The sequence below is a fragment of the Poecilia formosa genome, unplaced genomic scaffold, assembly GCF_000485575.1.
Source record: "Poecilia formosa unplaced genomic scaffold, Poecilia_formosa-5.1.2 Scaffold40, whole genome shotgun sequence".
NCBI lineage: Eukaryota > Metazoa > Chordata > Actinopteri > Cyprinodontiformes > Poeciliidae > Poecilia > Poecilia formosa.
Window position 1 is genome coordinate 1,817,877 of NW_006799979.1, and position 20,900 is coordinate 1,838,776.

The following is a 20,900-nucleotide window of genomic DNA, read 5'->3' on the forward strand; positions in this document are numbered from 1 at the left end:
GCACATTAATTATATATTTTTTGTAAACATGCTTGCTTTCACTCATCAAACCAGAATCTCAAAGGCTAAAGAGTTATTACACTTTGAGGAGAGTTATTATTTTACTCATTAATATGCAGATTTATGGAGATGGGTCTCCAAAATCTAATCAGATCATCGACGCAGCAGGGGCGCTATAGAGTGTAATGGCTGCATTAAGTTGCCATCATGTGTTGTATTTGATTTATTGTGCTAATGAGAAGATCTACAAACATACTGATACACAGATTTATTACTTTGTCTATTTATTGCTCCTCCCACACAGAAAAGCTGTTGTGAATAATGTATTAATCTTTTCTGCAGATGTCTTTTATTTGTGCTTTTTTTTTCTTCTTCTTTCGATTACACACTTGTTACAAATGTTCACTCACTGTCAATTTCACTCGGAGGCTCCGAGCGGCGCGGTTTGCATCAACTGTCGGTCCAGACAGCATAATCAGACCTGAATAAATGTACCTGATGGTGCTCCAAAACCAGACAGCGATACCAGTAAAAATAGCTCCTCTGTGGTTTCAGTGGTTGCCATGGTCACACGCGGAGTCGCGTCGGCGACTCGAGAAAAGTTTAACCGTCGTCAACCGGGATGACAGCAGCCTCTGCAGGAGCTGGCTTCCTGCTCGCTGCCTGTCATTTTCTCTTACGCAGAAAACAATGGAGGTGGCTGAAGTGTTAGTTTTACTCTGGGGCTGGAAAAACAAAAGCATATTCTTGCTCCCAAATAAGAACACTGGAGATTTTTGTTTTATTGTTGCATAAAAAGCCCAAAAATATTTTCTAAAGCGTTGAATAAAGGAAATCGGGCAAAAAGGAAACGTGTAAACATTGTCTCATCCAGTTCTGTTCATTTATATTCTGGAGAGTAAAAAAAGAGGGCCTTTTATACAGGAAGCCTGGTATTTTCATATGCAAATAGCTAACTCAGACAGGTGCTGCTGATGATGAATTGTTTTTTCAGTGCACCCTGGATTCTGTCAGCACTTACAGTGAATTACTCACTAAAATTCTCTCATAAAAACCACATAAACCCTTACGAGTTACAAAAATAAAATGTCTCAAACTGCAACGGCTGTCGTTTGCTTGGGATTTTTGTTTTAATATTTTTTTATTCTTTTGGCACAAATTTTTCTTCATCTCTTTTTCTATGGCATTTATTGTATTTTTACTATTTGTACTTTTTATCCTAACTTAAAGTCTTTTTTGGTTTTCATCTCTGTGTAGTCAATCTGTGCAGTGTTAATTGTGTTCTTGTGTATTTCTATTTTTAGGGAGTTTTCTTTTATGGTTATTTATTAATCATGTCAATTAGTTTGTGATCGGAATGGTTTTCTATCATTTTTTTTCTCAATTGTGTATCAAAGTTATTACTCTTTTTTTCTCCACACTATTCGTCTTCCTTTCAAAAAGCTTTTTTCTTCCTAATCATTTTACATGATAAACAAGTAGCTTCATTTTGTCAAACTACAATGTATAATAGACAGTTTTGTTGAGTTCAAACAATTCAGACTTTGTGATAAGACTAATCAAGTCCTACAGATAGTCAGGGGATGACAAGGGTTTTGTGAAATGTTTTTCAGTGTGGATTCACATTTTTCTTTTCTTTAGTATGCGCACAAAAGCAAAAACAAAGGAGTAAAGAACAAACCAGAGTCTTTGTAAGCTAAAAGTGTTTTTATAAAAATCAAACATTTTGAAATGTTTTCCAGGCTTAGTGAATTGAAGTCAAACCTGCAGTGGAATGGCCATCTAATTACATTTATTAATTGCATAAAAGCGTGTAACTTTTGTAAAAAAATACGTTTTTACGTATTCGTTGAAACTGTGACTGTGCCGTGACCGTATGGTATGAGACAAATAATATGTAGAAAAAAATGAAGCGCCTCTGCCTAGTCTCATGCTAACTTGAAACAACCAATCAGAGCCAGTAGGCGGATCTTAGCGCTGTCAATCACCACTCCTTATGGCTCTCCTTCCCCCCGGCCCTCTGTTACACTGCATCTAGAGATTGATCTTTTCACAGATTATCTGTCTCATACTGTCACGACATGACAGTTTTAGCAAATACATATGATTTTTTTTTTTATGTGAAAGTTACATACTGCGCATTTATATGATTGTGTACTTTAATACAAACATGTTCGCATGCTCAACTTTGCATCTCAGGACAACATTTTTATCATCTTGTTTATTTCAAAAACGATTATCCAGACTGGTGACATCTACATAGTTACTCAAAATGTTGAGTAAAATTAAATAAAAATGTCATCCATGTTGTAAAATAATGGCCTAACAGAATAGCAAATAAAAGATTCCCAATGATCTGACAGGATATGAAGGACATCAAGAGGTGAATTATAATAATGCAGGATGGTGACTGGCACATGTGTGCAGTGTGTTAAATTACCCTCGTCCAGGGATCTGTACTACAAAGCAGGATTAGTGGTTTAGTTCAGGATTCTCATGCTCCACAAAGCTGGTTCACTTCTTAAATAAGTTTACCATGGTAACTGATGTTGGTAAGCTAACCTGCTGTAAGCAGATTAGAGTTTTTAGTTTGAAGAGATGCATTATTACACCAATGAAAACTTCAAAATGTATGTAAACTTGAGCTCTAAGACTTGAGATGAGATAAAACTGTTGGAAGAAATGTTTAAAGAGAACTCTTTAATGTTACGCCCAATGACAGACAGTACAGGACGAAGGGCATGTATATGATGATAAAATGTAGTTTTTAGTTATAAGAAACTTGAGACTTGACTTGAACTTGACACTCAGAGTTGAGATGGAGTTGCATTACTGCTCATTCCTCTTTGGAGGTGAAGACTCCAAAGGTTGTTTCTTTTTTTTTGTCTTAATAGCTTTTATCCTGGTAAAATAAAATAAAGGTTTTTTAAAAAAAAGGAAAAATCTAGAAGTCGATGCTAAATTTATTAGAAGCATCTAAAGTAAAATATTTACAAGCCATTTATCCATTACAAATTGTAGAGCAGTATCATAAAGCACTTAATTCTTACCAAACCGCTTTATCTTAGCTTTATCATGTTATATCATGTCCTTGTCTTGGTTTTGTTTTAAATTTTTCTTTTGTCATTGTCACATGTTTAACTTGACTTTAGAGACAGAAAATAATCTCAGATGTTTAATTTGTTTTAGCTTTACACTTTGTCTGTGCTTCTTCGTTGTGATTGGGTCACAGATTCCAAATCTAGATTAAAAGTGTGGCTGTTAGATATGTTTTAAGTAAAAAGTTGCATATATGCACATAAAGATGCAGAAGAGGCACTTTGACCTTTCCAGAAGGCGTTGCTTTGGGAGCTTCACAAACAAGTGTTTCAGTGAGGACATCTAACCTTTAGCACATTTACATAAGAGTCCTGTGTGGACGTCAGCTTAGTTTTTGTTTAAATAAAGGTTTCATTATTTCCTTGGCCTTCTGGGGCGGTTGCATTTTTACCCTCTCTTCATTCCGACTACACAAAACTGGGTCATTGGGATTTTTATTTTCATAGTAATTTAAATTTGATTCTTTAAAGTCTCAAGATGATCTGGAAATTTTTAGTGTGTTTACTTGAGTTGTAAGATGCACTGTTGGAAATAACTTTTTTCTTTAAGAATAATATTTACTTTCTCTTCGGCTTTTATTGATATTTTTACTTGAACCTAAGTAGATCCCGTAACCTCTATCCACTAGAGCTCTTCACCGCTGTGCCTTATAACATAAAAACATTATGAAACACTATAATTAAAAAACTGTATCATTATTTACCCTCAGGTATAGCATTGGAGACTACGAGGTGATTGATGAAGAAACCAACGTTGTCCGCATGGACAGCTGGCTCTACATCCTGGCTGAGACGATGGGCAGGCCCTACCGCTTCAACACCACCGGTTCGGGGAAGTGGGAGGGCGGGCCCAACAAAGACTCGGTTTACATCACCTCCCTGTACTTCACCATGACCAGCCTGACCAGCATCGGCTTCGGCAACATCGCTCCGACGACGGACGGGGAGAAAATCTTCGCTGTGGCCATGATGATGATCGGATGTGAGTGGAATGCGTCCTTTCTAGCGAGGCAAATGTGTTATGCTTTTAAAAGCCACAATGTTGACGTGTGATGAAGTAAATTATGAATGGAGCCATCAAAGTTTAGAAAACAGAATGCTAACAGATGAGTAACAGTGCGGTCCATTATGCTGTTCAGTTTGAACATCTTACAATTTACGGTGACAACTACCTATCATTAAAATCTCAGAATAACCAACCTATATCTAAACATCCTTAAAAAGTCTTAAGTTTTAATTTTATGTATCTAAAATTAAGGCTTTAAATGTTTTAAATTTCAGGTCTTAGGATTTAATCTGATTTATTCTATGCAGTTTATTTTTGTCGCTGTGCTATTGTGTCAGGCAGAAGTTTGAGTTGCGCGCAGACATGTTCATTGTGCTCTGTGACTTGAAGTGGTTGATGCTACTGCTAACTAGCTGCTAATACAATTTTATAGCCAGCTAGCTTTTTTCCATCAATCGTGGGTTAGTGTTAATTTATCGCCAGTTGGATGGACGACATTCATCGTCGCCACTGGCTCAGTTTTGTTGCCAACCCGTACAATGTTATGTGCAAAAGAGCTTAGCACTACTACTACGTAAAATATACAGTTTTCTGTTGTGCATATCTGTGATGATACAGGTCTTAAATTTCATTCATAGTGGTCTTAAAGGTCTTAAATAGTCTTAAATTTGAGTTGGTGAAACCCGCAGAAACCTCCGTCATATTGTTGGACTCCTGTTCTTCCTGAGCTTTAAACGAGGATGCCCTTCCCCCAACAAACGTTCGATTGTCTCTGCTATTGATAAAATGAACGACTTGAAGTCTGATAACTATTGCAGCTGAAGTTATGTAACAGCTTCTTGAAGATATATAACTGAATCCCGGCTTTTATGTCAACGGAAGCACAAATTTAACATCATACAGAGAAAACTCTAATGAATTCCACCCCTTAGTTTCCTTTTCAATCTCATCAGCGCTGCTGTCAGCTCCATTCAGTCTGATTTAATACAATGACATAAAGTAAAGTGACATTTCACTCATTATCTCAGTCTGCTGTGTGATAACGTGTTAAAATATTTAGATTTTCTAGCACATGCTTTCTGTTATCCTTCCTGAAAATGGTAGGCCCGAAATGGTAAGACGCTAACATAGCAAACTTTAGAGCAAATTCATTAGTTTACAGTGCCTTGTAAAAGTATTTACACCCATTAAACTTTTGTCACACTGCAACCACAAACTTCAGGGTTCTTTATGGGGTAATTAGAGCAACACAAAGCAGCTCATAATTATGAAAAAAGGAAAAACAGCAAATTCGATTTTCTGAAAAGTGTGGCATTCATTTGTATCCACTCCCCCCTTAACTTTGATACCCCAAACCAAACACACGTTTTGGAATAAGTGTGAAATGTTGCATAAAGGTTACAACATCCTGACTGAGTGAAATATGGCAGTGGCAATCTTGGGAGAAAACCTGGCCAGAGGTCAACCTCTCAGGAGTACAGTGGCCCTAAACACACAGACAATAACACACAGTGGAATAATTTAAATCAAAGCATTTTCAGGTGTTATAATGGTCCAGTCAAAACCCGGACCTGAATTCAAAAGAGAATATGTGACCAGATTTGAAAACTGAAGTTCACAGATGCTTTCCATCCAATCTGACAGAGCATGAGCTCTTCTGGAAAGAATAATGGACAAAAACAAAAGACTAAAATATTTGTTTGAGGAGAACAAATGATGAATATAAATAAATGACTTGGCTTTAAAACGTTTTTAAACTAGGTACATGTATCACTTTATATTCCTGTTCAATAAGGTTTGAAGTTTTAAAGTGACAACAATTCAGAGAAGCTCAAGGCGTAGGAATTTTTCTGCACATCAATATACACTCACTGCAGTAGTCTGATGGATAGCACTAATCTTGTTGTCGGGTTGCTCTTCATCCATACGCTTTGAGCGGAGGTATATCTGACCAAACAAGACTTCCATTCACTCCACTGTCAATACTAATAAAACAATTGAGCAGGTTTGAAACCTCATCACATCATATGCAGTTACATAACTTCTTGTAGACATGAAGTCGAACAGAGCAGCTCGATATGGGCTAATGTTCTGTTAGCGTGTAGCAAATATTTAACATGATACAGAGAGAGCTTTGATGAATTCTTAAATGTACTTTTTAGGTGTTTTTAAGGTGTGAATAAAACAGAAAAGCTTTTTATTGAAGGAGGAAATCCAAGGAAACTTGTGTTGGTGTGTAAACATTATCTACATATTAAAACATGGTGGTGGCAGCACCAGGCTGTAGAGATTATTTTCTTCAGCAGGGATGTGGGTACTTGTTGGAGACTGAAAAACATTTAATACTGGGTGAAGATTCACCATCCAGCAGCCCTAAACGTATGTCTTTAGCTATAATTGAAAGGGTTAGAATGGCCTGGTCACTCTAATTCAATAGAGAATTTATCGTAGGATTTGTGGAAATGCTGAAAACTAGGTGTGTCCCGATCCGATATTAAGATCAGAAATCGGATCGGCCAAAATACAAGTATCGAACCGTGTCAGCCCCAGCATTTCTATGTGACTTGATCAAGTCTTTTCTAACAATCCACTCTACAAAGTAAGTAATAAAATTTGTGCTTATAATGTATTGGGCCAATATCAGTATTGACTAATTGTCAAAGCTGCAATATCTGTATCGCATCGGAAATTAAAAGTTTTATTGGGACACATCTAGTTGAAACGACTACAGCAAATTGAAAAAGTTCAAAGGGTGTGAATAAGTACATTTGCTTTTTTTCCTCACCCAGTGTTGTTCAGAGTTCTTTTTATGCTGCAATTACTGGACTGGAAGTTAATATCTGCTAACAGGGGCTGGAAATCTTCTTTCTTTCCACCGTTATTAACGAGGATCTCTCCTTTTGGAGCTCATAAAACCGCGTACAGCACGGTGCCATTACTGCACACAGAGAGCTACCTCGCAGCAATAACTGACGCCGCCAGATCAATTTAGCACTGCGCTCCCTCCGATCCCACTGCAATCACCCCTCACCTCCGCTGTACTTTTGTCAGCTACAGTCTCAACACTGCACACACACACACACGCCCCGTCCCTTCACCCTCCGTTCCCCTCCTTCTACTTTCACTCCGATTTGCCTGTTAGGGTTTATGAACGCTCTCCTTAGGGGAAATAACCCGGTAAAAAAAACCCCTCATTTTCAGACCCATCTTTGTCTCAAATTTTCATTGTGAGAGACAAATCACCTTAAATCTCTCAAAACCAGACCGCCTCGGGAGGATTCTGTTGTAGATGCAATCTAGTCTACTCCGTGGCTGTTCTCCATGAAATATGGATGCGCTGATTCTTGCTATTTTTACCAGCGGCATCGGATCGGCGCTGGCAGCAGAGGATCACAGCGTGGGGAGGGATTTTAGGGTGGCATGGGAAACAGTAAGTGGGGGTTGAGGGGGGCAGGGGGGAGTTGTACTGTACATTTGTCCTGTTTCCATAGCAACTGGTGGCCCCTGGGGCTGGAGTTTCTATCAACTATGCTTTAACTACCTTCAAATGAGCCAGCTGTTTGATGGCATTCAGGGAAGTTGTGTGCGGCAGGAAGTACAGGAGGATGTTGCCAGCTAGATGAAGCTCCTCCGTGTGCAGCGAGAGATCAAGTTTCTTTTGTAACAACATTTCCTGCCTGCTCTCCAAAAGACGTGCAGTCGTCCCCGAAGTCTCGCTAAATGGAGTTAAAGCTGCAAAGAACTGTTTTAGGTCTGAAAACCTGTGATAACATGTCTCTTCAGCTGAGAGATTGTGATGGTTCCCCCCATTAAAGGAGTCATGAGCTGTTTTTAATTAGCATTATTCCCCCGTGCGGCTTTTTTCACCTCTTTGATTGAGAGCGAAATAAACAAAGGTGCATTGGTGCGTGCGTAGGCTACTGTCATCGTCATCGTATGATAATTGAAATGTTTGGCTGGCATGTTTCCCTCTCCGTCCCTTCAAGCAGGGCTAATTAGGGCTGCATTGCCAAGAGAGCACTGCTCACACAGAGCAGACATCTGATAGCTTTGATCCACACGCGCCAGCTGTTGCCACCTCTGATCCGCTGCTTGACTCTTTCCTTTCGCCTTCCTTGATGATGGAAGAAACGAGTTTGATTCTTGCGTCGACTTGTGATGTGGGACGCAACGTCCTGGAAGCAGCTTACAGCATCTGGAACTGAAGCTGAAACAGTAGGTTTTCCCCTTTGGCAAAAGGTCTTTGATTATATTTGGGCCCAGTTATGATTAATGCTCTGTAATTTCCCAACGGATTAATTTAAGCGTTCACAGCATAAAATAATATTCAGTCTGGAGGCATATTTGGTCCTGATAAGGCACATAAATATGAGGTGTTCATGCCCCTATAAACTTTTTCACATTTTGACATGCTACAAATACAAACTTCGCTGGATTTTAATAGGATTTTATGTGTTAGATGAACACAGAATAGTGCAAAATGTGAGGTGGAGCAAGTCTCTTCCTCCTTAGGAAAAAACAAACTGCTCTGTGAAGACCTCAAACTTTTGTTGGAGAATATTTGTAAAAAAACAGCATAAAGAAGAACAAGGAGCACAGCAGACAAGTCAGAGAGAAAGTTAGATTAAACAATAATGTAACGTTTGCACATCTCAGAACTTTGGTCAGTCCATCATATGGATCTGCAAACCTACTAAGCAATGCCTGACAGTCTAAGCTGATGCGTTCTGTCAGGAGAACATGAACTGGAGAAGCAGGAGGTGCATGCTGTACCAAGAACCACTGGAGGAATTAACATGGAAACCTCCAAAGAAGATGAGAGAGCAACTTCCTCCTTTGCAAAATGTAAACAAAAATGAAGTGACGTCAGATTGTAGGATTCCTCTTTTGTTTTTGGTAAAAGGCCACGAGCCATTTTTCCCCACTAGTGCTACACACACAGTTTGTTTTGGTTATTTACCCAGGATGCCCTGGGTTTGCTTCCTGTTTTTGGAATTGTCTCCAGTCCGCTTAGCATTCACATATGCCTTCCTACCTCGTCAAAATCATGATCCTCTGTTCTTAGGAGGACCAGAGTTTGCTTTTTTGATCGGATTGAACATTCACACTTCCTCCAACAAATCAGTCTTTCTACTCAAGCAAACTAGAGTTCAATTAAAACAAACTAAACGGGGCTGGTGTGAAAGGACCCACACATTTCAGCACAGTAATATCCTCTAAGCTTACAGGTAGATGTAAATCTTATATAGAATCAGTAGTATAAAAACTGATGATTACAGTCGTTTTCCATCCAATCTGACTGAGCCTAAGCTGTTTTATATACAATGGGCTAAAAAGTGGTGTCTATATATGCAAAGCTTGTGCAGATGTTACCATAAAACACTTCCAGGTGTAATCGGAGAGTGAGGTGGTTCTTCAAAATGCAAGCTGCACTTTCCAGATTTTTACTAACAAAGAATTTTGAAAACCGTGCATCGTTTTATTTCCACTTCACATAATAATGCACTGTCTTGCATCTGTCACATAAAATCCAAATAAAATACTTTGAAGTTTGTGATTCAAAATGTGAAAAGGCTCAAGAGGCGTGAATACTTTTTGCAAGGCACTGAAAATGGCAGAGTCTTTTAGAGCTGTAGCCATCAGCGCAGAACAATGAAACCTTCATGGACGAGTGGCCAGACTGAGGCCATTCCTCATTAATAGGAATTTGCCAAAAGGATCTTGAATTATTCACAGACCAAGAAACAGAAAATCTTCAGGTTTAATGGAACAGATTACAAGAGACTCTGATCAGGATTTTAATCTCTTCATAGCTCTGGCTTTATTAAAACTTTTCATCTTCAGCCTTGAAGTAAACAAGAAATATATGTAAAAAATGAGAAGCTAATTCTTTTTATTTGGTTAAGCAAGGAAATTTTAAAATAAAGATGATCTGAGGTTTGTTTGAAGCTTCAGGCTTGAAAGCCAATATGTTGCACTGAATGTGAATGGGCTTTACAAGTGAAGATATCAAACTCTTCCTCAGGGGGCTGCTTTACATGTTTTATAAATGATGTGAGCAGCTAAACATGTCAGCACGGAGTCAAATGTGGATGGCTAATTTTGACTGAAAGTCTCACACACTGAGGGGAAGTTTGGCTTTTGACAAGTCAATAACTTGAAGTATAGCTAAAATAAAACCCAAGTGGGGTCACGAGGAAAGAAAGTCTGAAGAGGTCTGAAGTCAAAGTGAGCATCACTGGAGGAATCTAAAAATAGTAACGCGCTGATGCTCCTCATCCAGCCTATCCGAGACCGAATGTTTCTGCTTAAGGATACATAAAGAAACCCTCCAAGACAGTTTGATGCTGCTGTTGTTGCCAAAGTTTCCCCTGAAGAAGCATAATGCAAAAGGTCTCGATCTTGAAGAAGCATAAAAACCCTTTCATCTGCAGTGTATTTATTGATCGGGAAAAGTTTTTTTATGTTTTATTTTTTCTCCCAGAGAATGTTCGGCTTTGTATGAGTAACTTTCTTCTAGGTCGTGTTGAAGCTTGAGATTCAAAAACACAAGAAAAGTTTTTTGGAGTCTCTGGGCATTAAGAGGGAGTTATCTTTCCTCTTTCACCTTTAAAATGGGATTTTTTTATAAACTGAACAATTCATTAAATAAAAGCCAACAATAAAAACAGAAACCCTGCTGCAGGTTTTCTCACTTCTGTGTGTCACAGTTTAAACAACCGACTTTCACATCCTTCAATTGTTATAACAAAAACATGTTTTCATAAATTCAGCTTTTTTATATAAAGATTATTATATATTTAGCAATACGTTTACTCGATTTTTGTTTTGACAACAATTAACCGTGTTAAAGACGTAAAGAATTTATTTTAACAAATAAATAAACCAGCAAGTATCACAGTTTAAAATAAAAATTGTCAATAAATTGTATCATTCATAAAGTTGTTATATGTTAATTAAAACATATATTACCAAAACAAACTTAAAATAAAAGAGTAGAACAATATTTTTCAGTAAATACTGTCATGTAAATACTCTCTGTGTTTCTACAGCCCTTCTTTACGCCACCATCTTTGGTAACGTGACAACCATCTTCCAGCAGATGTATGCCAACACTAATCGCTACCATGAGATGCTCAACAGTGTCCGGGACTTCCTTAAACTCTATCAGGTCCCCAAAGGCTTGAGTGAAAGAGTTATGGACTATATCGCCTCTACCTGGTCCATGTCACGGGGCATAGACACCGAAAAGGTACTTTCTTCTGTTTCTTTGTCCATTAGTTTAAAATATTTAAGCTAAAATAGTGGAATCATGTCTTTTGGAGACTGTATTATTCTTCAGAAATCAAATAAGATGCAATATGTGGGAGATTTTTTCTGATAAAAATGCCACATGCAAGTGCTTAATTCTGAGAAAATAGTGTGAAATTAATATAGCTCCTTGTTTGATAATGATTTAAATAGTTTGAAGTGTGGATAAAACAAATGAATCTCATCATTTGTCATCGGTTGAACTCTAGTCTTCTTATTGACAGATCAGCTTTGCAGGATTGTCACGAAATACTTTCATGAATCCAATCTGTGCACATCCAGTGAAATGGAAATCTTTCTGGCTGCTTGCAGGTCATATCTTTGGGTTAATGTGTCTTTTGGGCAAAGTAGGTTTGAACACTCTTTAAGCTTCAGAGTGATGCATATTCACCCAGAAAATAACGTTCAGTCTTGCTTTTTATTTACTGAATGTGAGTCGTGTCCAAAATACATAGTCAGTTTTCTCTTGAGGTAATTCCTGCTTTCCTGTTTCTGCTCCTCCAGCTTCTCACCAAAAGAAATCACAGCAGTCTAACAAAGTCCCTATGGATTTTCATTATATATTTTTTAACTAGCAAGCTAAAACATGAATATAAGGAATAATTACTAAATTTTTGTCTGTGCATCCGTGACATCTGTGTGGCTTTGATCCAATTTATCCCATACACCACAGTGTAATTGGGAAATAAAAGTTGTTTTGTTCAATGTCATCTTTTCAGCTGAAAAGTTAACAGCAGCGAACAGGAAAGGTAAACAGACTAGAATCTAAAACAGCTTTTTAAATGTTTTATTGTTGCATTTTTTTCATTTACTTAGTCAAAAAACTACATTTGATGTTAATTGCAAGAATTTAATAAGCATTCGGAGGCACATTTAACCTAGCCAGATGAGTTGAGTCTAATGAACATTCTCCAAGCGTGAGGAACCAGTGATTTTTGCCAGGAGCTTGCACAGTCTGCCTTAATTTGTTCCTCTCCCAAATTGCAGTAATCCATGTGGGATGAGCTCTAAATTAATATTCTCGATTAAACCAGAAGAAGAAACCATTAGCAATCTTGTTAATACACCCCTCAGTTTTTATGTGGATTTAATAAATTTGACATCAAGTCTTGAACACGTGTCTGCAGCAATGGATTGTTGTTATTTCTGACTTTAAAGCTTTTTGGTCGTCAAAGGCGTAGCATGCTTTGTTTTAGTGTTATTTTTATATATAGATATCAAGGGCCCATTAAGAGAGAGACTTACTTGTGTGTACTTGAGATTATTCTCCTACTGTATGACCAACGTGTGGTTGAGTTTAGGATCAAGACAATAATGGTCACACATTCTTCAGGATTGTTTGTTACAGAGCAGAATTGAGGGCTCTATGAGTTGCAACAAATCATCCTGGTCCTGAGGAAGCAAATAAACTGTCAGTCTACATGATATTTTCTGGAAAATCTTTGGGCCTATCAAGATGCTTTTATTTGGCAAATGTGTTCTAGGCATGTTCGTTGATCACTTGTTGACTGCCTTGCCACTTCTGGAAAGATTCATTACAGTGTTGCATGTTTTCTCTGTTTGAACATCATTGTTGCTAAATTTAATTATATCAGGATGATTTGTTGTTTCATAAGATCTTTCAGCCTCTTTTGTGTTGCCAGATGCTAAGATGTCAATCTATGGCAAGTAAATTAGCACAATTACCATTCAATATAATACTTATCAGACAGATAAAAGAGACAAAAGAAGCTCCCAGATGAACATGGTTCTACAAATCCAAAAGAGCTTCACACTGGATATTTACCACAGGAATTTATTTTAGTTGTCAAAAGAAAAGAAATGCCCCAACCAGCACAGTGAGCAACTTCCCATTTCTTTTATGAGCCATGATGAAAAAGACGGAAGGGTTAATTTATTGATTTCCATCCAGCAATTAATCAGGAGACTGCAGAAAGCGCTAACATTGATTAAGAAATTGTTCGGCCTGGTGGGAGAGGGGTTAACCACCATGTTTGAGGAAGAAATATGGACAGGAAAAAGATCCAATAAGCAATCACTTGACCATTTGTTGAGCTCTCTATCAGAGCTCATGTTGTTTACTGGTGAAAGTAGGAGCGTATCCAGATGTACAAGGTGAAGGTATTCCATCAAAACGGCTTTGGAGTTTCATGAGTAAGACTAATTGAAAAGAAGGTGTTTAATTTACTAAAGTCTGGACTCGGGAGTAATGGAAAAGGATCATTGGGTCTTGGGGGCGGCTTTATCCGGTTTCGTACTGATTGGTTTGTCTGGATGAGAAAAACGGTGGATGAAGTGGCCATTCCTGTCGGCTGCTCATCAATTACGGCCTGACCACCACCAGCAAGTAAGGAAAGTGAAGTTTCCTGCCCAGGGACACAACGACTGAGACGGATGAAGCAGAGTTTGAACTGGCAAACCACCAGTTAAAGGAGGATTATGTTGCTCAATGAAATATGAGTTGGTTATCTTAGTGAGACACAGTCGGGTACATACAAAGGTGACACTTTTTATGTCGTTTATTGTATAATAACGTTCAGTCTGTCTCTAAATTATGGACACAACGGTGCTCACTACAATCTTCAGTAGCTCTGAAAATCTTCTGACACCAACGACGTCAGGAGTTTTAGTAAAAAAGAGAAGAAAAAAAAAACACCTTTAGAGAGTTCACAGATTTGTGCCGTTCATCAGATGTTTCTTGTGTGACACCTTGGTAATCAGGCACCTTTTTATAGACCATCCGCTGGGACTGACCCATCTGATATTAATTTGCACTAATTGGCAGGGTTGCTTTCTAATTGCTGATAGATTTCCACTGGTGTCATGACTTTCCATTCATTCCCTTTCGCACCGCCGTTTCTTCATGTGTTCAATACTTTTCACCCCATGTCATTCCATTTAATTACACATCATTTATTGGTGCAGTTTAATTTCCTTGTGTGTGTGTGGACTGCCTGGGTTGTTGCAGACATCTGGGGAGAATTTCAGGTCAGATGCACCTTCAGAAAATTGGAAATGTTTAATACTTTTTTCTCTTACCAGCTATTTAATTGAAGTATTTTTGTTCATATTGATCCCGCCCATGCAGTTTGTAGAAATGTGAATTAAAAAGCTTGCACACAACTGTAAACTTTAATGTTACTTTTTGAAATTATTTGTGTTGTTCAAACACAAATAATTAACATTTTCCATAAGGACAATGCATAACGTTTTTATGCCTTTATTTGCTGTTTGATATTGCTGTATTTTTTAAATGTTTATTTATGAGGCAAAATGAGCTTTAGCTGGTTAATTTGGGTGTGTTTATATCTAACTTAATTGATGACTGACATTTTGAATTAAATAAATTATAAACCATTCTGCTCACTGAAAATGTGCAAACCAATTTTTTTTTCCAAGAAACTCGCTATTTCCTTACCATCATCTAAAATGTTTTAATCAAATGAGCATATCTTCTCTTTTTAACGGCTCACATTTACATCTAGCTTTTCAGCTGAATGCAGATGATGGTAAAATGAGCTGAGTGTTTGGAAATTAGGCATTTAAAGCTGTAAACAGCTCATTTGGACTGTAGCCACTCATTTGATTTGAAGCCAGAAAGTGTTTATTGCATGTAATCAAAATCCACTTGTCTTAAGTCCAATCATTTGACTTTTTCATTTGAAATTGGAAGCAAAACTTTAACCACGTAGATTTTTACCAACAATATTTCTGTGTAACTTAATGATTGATTTGAAATCAAATACAAACTAAAAACCTTTTGTGTCCCTGTGGTCTTTTTTTTTTTTTTCCTCTGAGTTTGTGTTTTTTTTCCTCTGGCCGCGCTAACGGCGCTAAAAATGGCACATAATCTCTCTCTGTTTGGCATTCATCTTCAAAGAGATTTGTTTAAAAGGAAGGGCCGTGCGACAGCCTGGCATCCCGTTGATGAGGTGTATGTGAACAACATGATGCCACTCTGTGACACTCGGCATGCAGGCAAATAGACGCTGAGCTGATTGCGACCTTCACGCTTCCCTTTTGTGAAACTGGAATATAAGTGCTTAAGTCATCCTGACTCAAGCCGTAGCTGACTTTGTGAAATGAATCCAAACAGTCAGATTTATTGGCATCCCTTGTGAGGCAAATAGAAAGAAAATAATAAATCAAAGTAAAAGAAGCATCAATATTGAGAAATAAACTGGTTTTATTAGCATTTTATGAAGAAATTGCGTATCCAAAATGATTTAAAGTACAGTCACACTTAATGAATTAGGTTATGTGTTCTGATTAGGTTCATTTGTCAGATTAAATTAAGTATCAAGCTCATATTTCAGTGCTAAAAAGCTTCTTTTTAGTAGTCTGATGTTATAGAGTATCATATTTTAATTAGCTGAAGAAAAAGATAATCACAATTAACAAAAAAAGGCTTGGAAATATCACTGCGTGTATAATTAACCTATATAATGTGTTTCACTTGGTGAATTGAGATATTGAGATAAATTAATCTTCCAATAATAGTGAAGTTTGCAGAGATGCACCTGCATAATATAGTTCTCCATAATAACCATTTGATTCTTTCTGCATGCAGAAAGCGATGCCATAAAAACACTTTTTATCCTACCAGTCAACTTGTAGTTTGCTGAACGCTTTGGACAGATGAGACTAAGATTGAGCTTTTCAGCAATAAAAAAATAAATGGACAAATCATTGTATAGAAGAGGAGTTAAGAGAAGACCCGGTATTCTGGACCAACCTGTGAGATTGTGCACAAAGCAACATTTCTGCTAAGTATTTCACCATGTTTGCAATCAGTCCCATTCAATTTGACTGGCATTATCTGAAAATGATTTTGTTTTTCAGTGGCCTTTAATTAGTTTTGAGTTTACAGATATTAACACTTGTTGCCCTGCAGCATCAATAACGGCAACTGATTTTCCATTTGCAACACTAATGTAATATTAAGATTAACTCAGTTATTTTTAATCTTTAACATTTAAGCGATATTCCTCCTTGGAGGCAAAGTACAAATGAATTTGGAATGACAAGAAAGAGTAATTGACAGAGATGTGTATCCTCTTTAACTTCCAACTGCCTTTCTCCCCTTTTCCTCGGTTCTAGGTGTTGCAGATTTGTCCAAAGGACATGAGAGCAGATATTTGTGTTCACCTGAACCGCAAAGTTTTCAAAGAGCATCCAGCTTTCCGACTGGCCAGCGACGGGTGCCTCAGGGCTCTGGCTATGGAGTTTCAGACGATCCACTGCGCTCCTGGTGACTTGATCTACCACGCCGGCGAAAGTGTGGACAGCCTGTGTTTTGTGGTGTCTGGTTCCTTGGAAGTCATTCAGGATGATGAGGTGGTGGCTATTTTAGGTGAGCCTTCAAAGAACTCTTGACTGTGAAAAAAGAAAGAAAATGGGTTTGATGAAAATTATATAACCAACTTTAATTGTTTGCTCTCAAAACGGTACTTTCAATGGACTTGGAGCTCGTATGTGCCAAGTTAAAATGAAAATTAAAATCTTCGACTTCAAATTGTGTAACTTGGTAAAATGGTTAATTTAAAGCCAATGAATTGAATTGAAACTGACAAAATCTGAGGTTTCTGACCAGCCATGACCACAAAACCCAACATGGCTACCTTCCTATACCTAAAAAAGGAATATATTGATTGCTTTTCTGATGGGTTGCAACTAAAGTGAATCGCAAGTTATTTTAGTAAACATAAATTTAGTGTTTGAAAGGGCAAAATCCAGAAAAACTCATTAACATGTGTTGCTAATCATAATTAGCTAATACAACATATTTTTTTTACTTTAAATTGGACTATAGCCAAGTTTCGCTTAATCCAAGTTTTCTTAAAACAAATTAGGGACATCTAGTGATGCTTTCATAACTACTTACTAGCTTACATGTGCAATGGAGTACATTATGCCAAGTGAAATAATTTATTTTTTCTTGACGTCTAAAAAGAGATCATTTTACAAAGTGGTGCATATGCTTTGATTTAACTCAATCTCATTAAATTGTTTCTTTCTAAGGCTTTGATGAAGATAGCGTTTGTATTATTTATCTTAGAAGCTCATTAGCTTAAAAAACCTGTCAGCAATGATGCAAAACAATTGTCTTCTACAGTTTTTCATGATTACAAGAAAACATTTTTGTAGCAACGTTCCTAATCTTGCTTTTCTGTTTTTGTGCACCATCACTTTGTAAACTGTCACAGACTGCAGCGAAAACTGAGCTGCTCCAGGATCACTTTCTGCTGAGTGATGATTCAGGATTTGGACTAGAATTTGTTTGCTCCAGTCTGATACACAATCCTCTCTGCTGCACTTTGTGACCAATCTGACATTTTCAGTCTCAACAACAGTCAGTCTCATTACTTATTCTGGATCCATAGGCACTTTTTTACAAAGATTTATCCCAATGAATGCATGAAGTGTAGAGGCAAAGGAGCAGAGAAAGATGCTAATGGCTTCAATTCCATACAATTTAATATAGTTATGCCATTACTGCAAAGTTTTCTTTGGAAACTGTCGACAGATTGGGTTTCTGAAGACAGAGATGAGGAATACTTCTTCTTCAGAGACATTGCTGTAGGATTTTTTCACTCATTTTGAGCTGAACGCCACAATCAAGAACTCCTTATACGGTTAGGATCGATACCGGTGTCACACACTCCTGACAGTGACATGTCCTGGACGCATGGCTGGGTCCAGTTTGTATTGATTTTCCTAGACGGCTTTGCCAATTTGTAGCTGGTTTGATATTATCTGTGAAATAAGGATCTTGAGGCGTCTAAATCAGTGGCTGCTCAACATTAACAAATGAAGAGGATTAAAAATGTGGACCTTCATTCACATGGGTAAATGTTCCTCGTTAACCAACCAGAGTTATTCTCAAAAACAATATGCGGTGTAGCTCTTCATGCTGACATTTGTAAACAAATATCAGAGGATATTCCTGGTATCAGAGAGGATTAGTCACGAGGAGCCAATATATCTTTTTCCTGGTCAAAACATAATGTTGAATCATGCTGAAATGATGCCTCTTGTTTTTCACTCCCCATATGGTCATGTTGAGCCTTTTAACTCATAATAGTTCTGAGCATGAGTCACAACTCGCAGCAGAGTGAGCACATATTCATTTAACTTCTCTATTAAATCAACCTTTATAAAAGAGACTAATCTATAATTCATAGTCATTTTCAGCATTAATAAATAACTTACTTGATCTCATTATTGAGCAGCTGAAGGCCTGTTATCAGAGCAATCCACAACTTGCTTTATTTTAAAAGTTCTTATGAAGCCTGAGACTTTCTAGCTCTTTTAAGATTTCGTTTTATAAAAGTCATGTTTTTATAAATTAAAACAAAAGAGAAATCTGTTTTATTAAGGCTCAGTCATGTATTGAGTTAAGTGTTTGAGTGAATGCAGCCATTTGAGCAGCGCATGTTTACACAGACAGATTATATGAATCTGAAAAAACAAACAAATCGTTTGCCATATTGTTGTCTACAGTAAATGTCATGTTGGTGCAGCAGGTACAATTTATTGGAAATGATGTGTTGATCTATGAAAAAAAAAAGGTAAGCTGCTCATAAACTGTCTTTAAAGAGCCGCTTTCATGCGTTGACTAAAAATGTGTTTAGACGTCCTTCAACATGCAGTAAAGTTGTAACCTTGAGATAAAATAGGAATCAAGTCTGACTGTATATAAGCAAAAATATGATAGATGAAATGTAATTCAGTGATAAAGCTGCGCATTCAGCCTCATTTACTCTGAAACTCCTAAATGGATACGTCATTTGCTGACATTTCTGGTATTTAACTTGTAGCCAGGACAGAAAATATACTTGAGAAATTTAACTTTTTAAACCAGTTAACTCCAGAAAAAAAATCAGCAGATTCAGTAAGGTTAATAAATTACTTTTTAGGAAAAAGAGGATAACGTTTGAGTTATTCACTTTCAAAATGTAACAAGACACACCACAAGTTAAAACAGACCAACAAAAAGCAAATGGATAGGATTTTTTAAAGCATAAACCTGAAATCAGAGGGCGACGCTTCAACCTAAATTTGTTCTCATGAAAGATAAACTGCATATCCAACTTCTAAAACATTCCTTAAATATGTTCATACTGTAATTCATCCTTTTTTATATCCATCAGACATGCTTTTGTCTTTGCTAAACCACGTTTCAATGTAACTTCACTGTTTAAAATGTGTCCCCTCTCTGCAGGTAAAGGAGATGTATTTGGCGACGTTTTCTGGAAGGAGGTGACTCTGGCTCAGGCCTGCGCCAACGTCAGAGCGCTGACCTACTGCGACCTGCACGTCATTAAGCGTGACGCCCTGCAGAAGGTCCTGGAGTTCTACACGGCGTTCGCCAACCACTTCTCCAGGAACCTGCTGCTCACTTACAACCTGAGAAAGAGGGTGAGTGACCCTGCAGACGTCAACACGAGCAAAACACTCATCCGTTGCTTTATTTGGATTATTCAGGTCCAGCTGATTTCCAAAAGCAAGCTGTATGGACTCTAAAAATGCAAAATTATACAAAAAGCTTTTTCAAACAACCATTTTGCGTCTTTGTGCACCAGCTAAACTTGATCAATTCTAAAATTATTCATCCCTCTGACATTTTTTTCTTCTAATTGGAAGTAATGATAACATTTTGGAGTGGCCAGAGTATTGACTTGAATTTGGTGGAGAATCTGTGAAGGGAACTAAACATTAGGGTGATGGCTCAGAGGCTTTCCTCAAAGACTTGGAGCTCATTGTCAGAAATAACTTATCAAATTACCCAAAAAGATTCTCATTTAATAAAGGAAGGATATGATTTATTGCTGAAAACCCCAAATTATATTTTTCTTCTAAACATTTTAAAGGGCATAAATAATTTTTGACTTTGTTTTATTATGCAATTCCTGCTGGGATCTGACCTCTTGCTTGAAAGATCAAAGAAAATAATTTAAAATGTAAATCTCCCAGAGAGTAAAGGGGAAGAGAGAAGTACAGCTCCATAGTCTCACAAATTTGTTGTAATATTGTAATATCACGGTATGCTTTATGCATACTGTGAAGAACTGTCTGGACTATGACAAGTACCATTTCACTATGCAAGCTCCATACATTGAGGCTCTCTGTCCATGTAATCTATCCAGTGCCAAAAGTTTTACAAGCCAAGCAAGTGGTCAAGCCATTAAGCAGCTTCAACTAAGTTGTTTTAATGCCATGTATGCAGAGACCGCCCAGAAGCAACTTTTTAAAATAAAACCTTGAGATGTAAATACTGTCTTGTAGCTGAATCGTCATTAACTCCGTTTTTTTAATCACAACAGTGATTTTAACACAATATTCCCAAATATTACTACACATCAAACTAGGATTTACTTTTTTATTTTTGTTATTCAACTGTTGACTTGAGTATATTTATTCAATTGGCGAAAGACATATAATAAATAGCTGTTTTAAATAAAAGCCCCAGTAGATCAATTAGT

At 37.3% G+C, this 20,900-nt stretch overlaps 1 protein-coding gene across 3 annotated transcripts in view; it reads left to right on the forward strand.

Annotated features, from left to right (window-relative positions):
• The window catches only part of LOC103137420 (potassium voltage-gated channel subfamily H member 1-like), a 63,421-nt gene that overhangs the window by 33,093 nt on the left and 9,428 nt on the right, over positions 1–20,900 (forward strand). For all 3 annotated transcript variants that reach the window (XM_016670976.1, XM_016670977.1, XM_007551153.2), the window contains 4 exons: positions 3,809–4,080; positions 11,157–11,356; positions 16,516–16,768; positions 19,640–19,836. In XM_016670976.1, the coding sequence (XP_016526462.1) occupies positions 3,809–4,080; positions 11,157–11,356; positions 16,516–16,768; positions 19,640–19,836 (922 nt within the window). The remainder of the gene's footprint in view (positions 1–3,808; positions 4,081–11,156; positions 11,357–16,515; positions 16,769–19,639; positions 19,837–20,900) is intronic.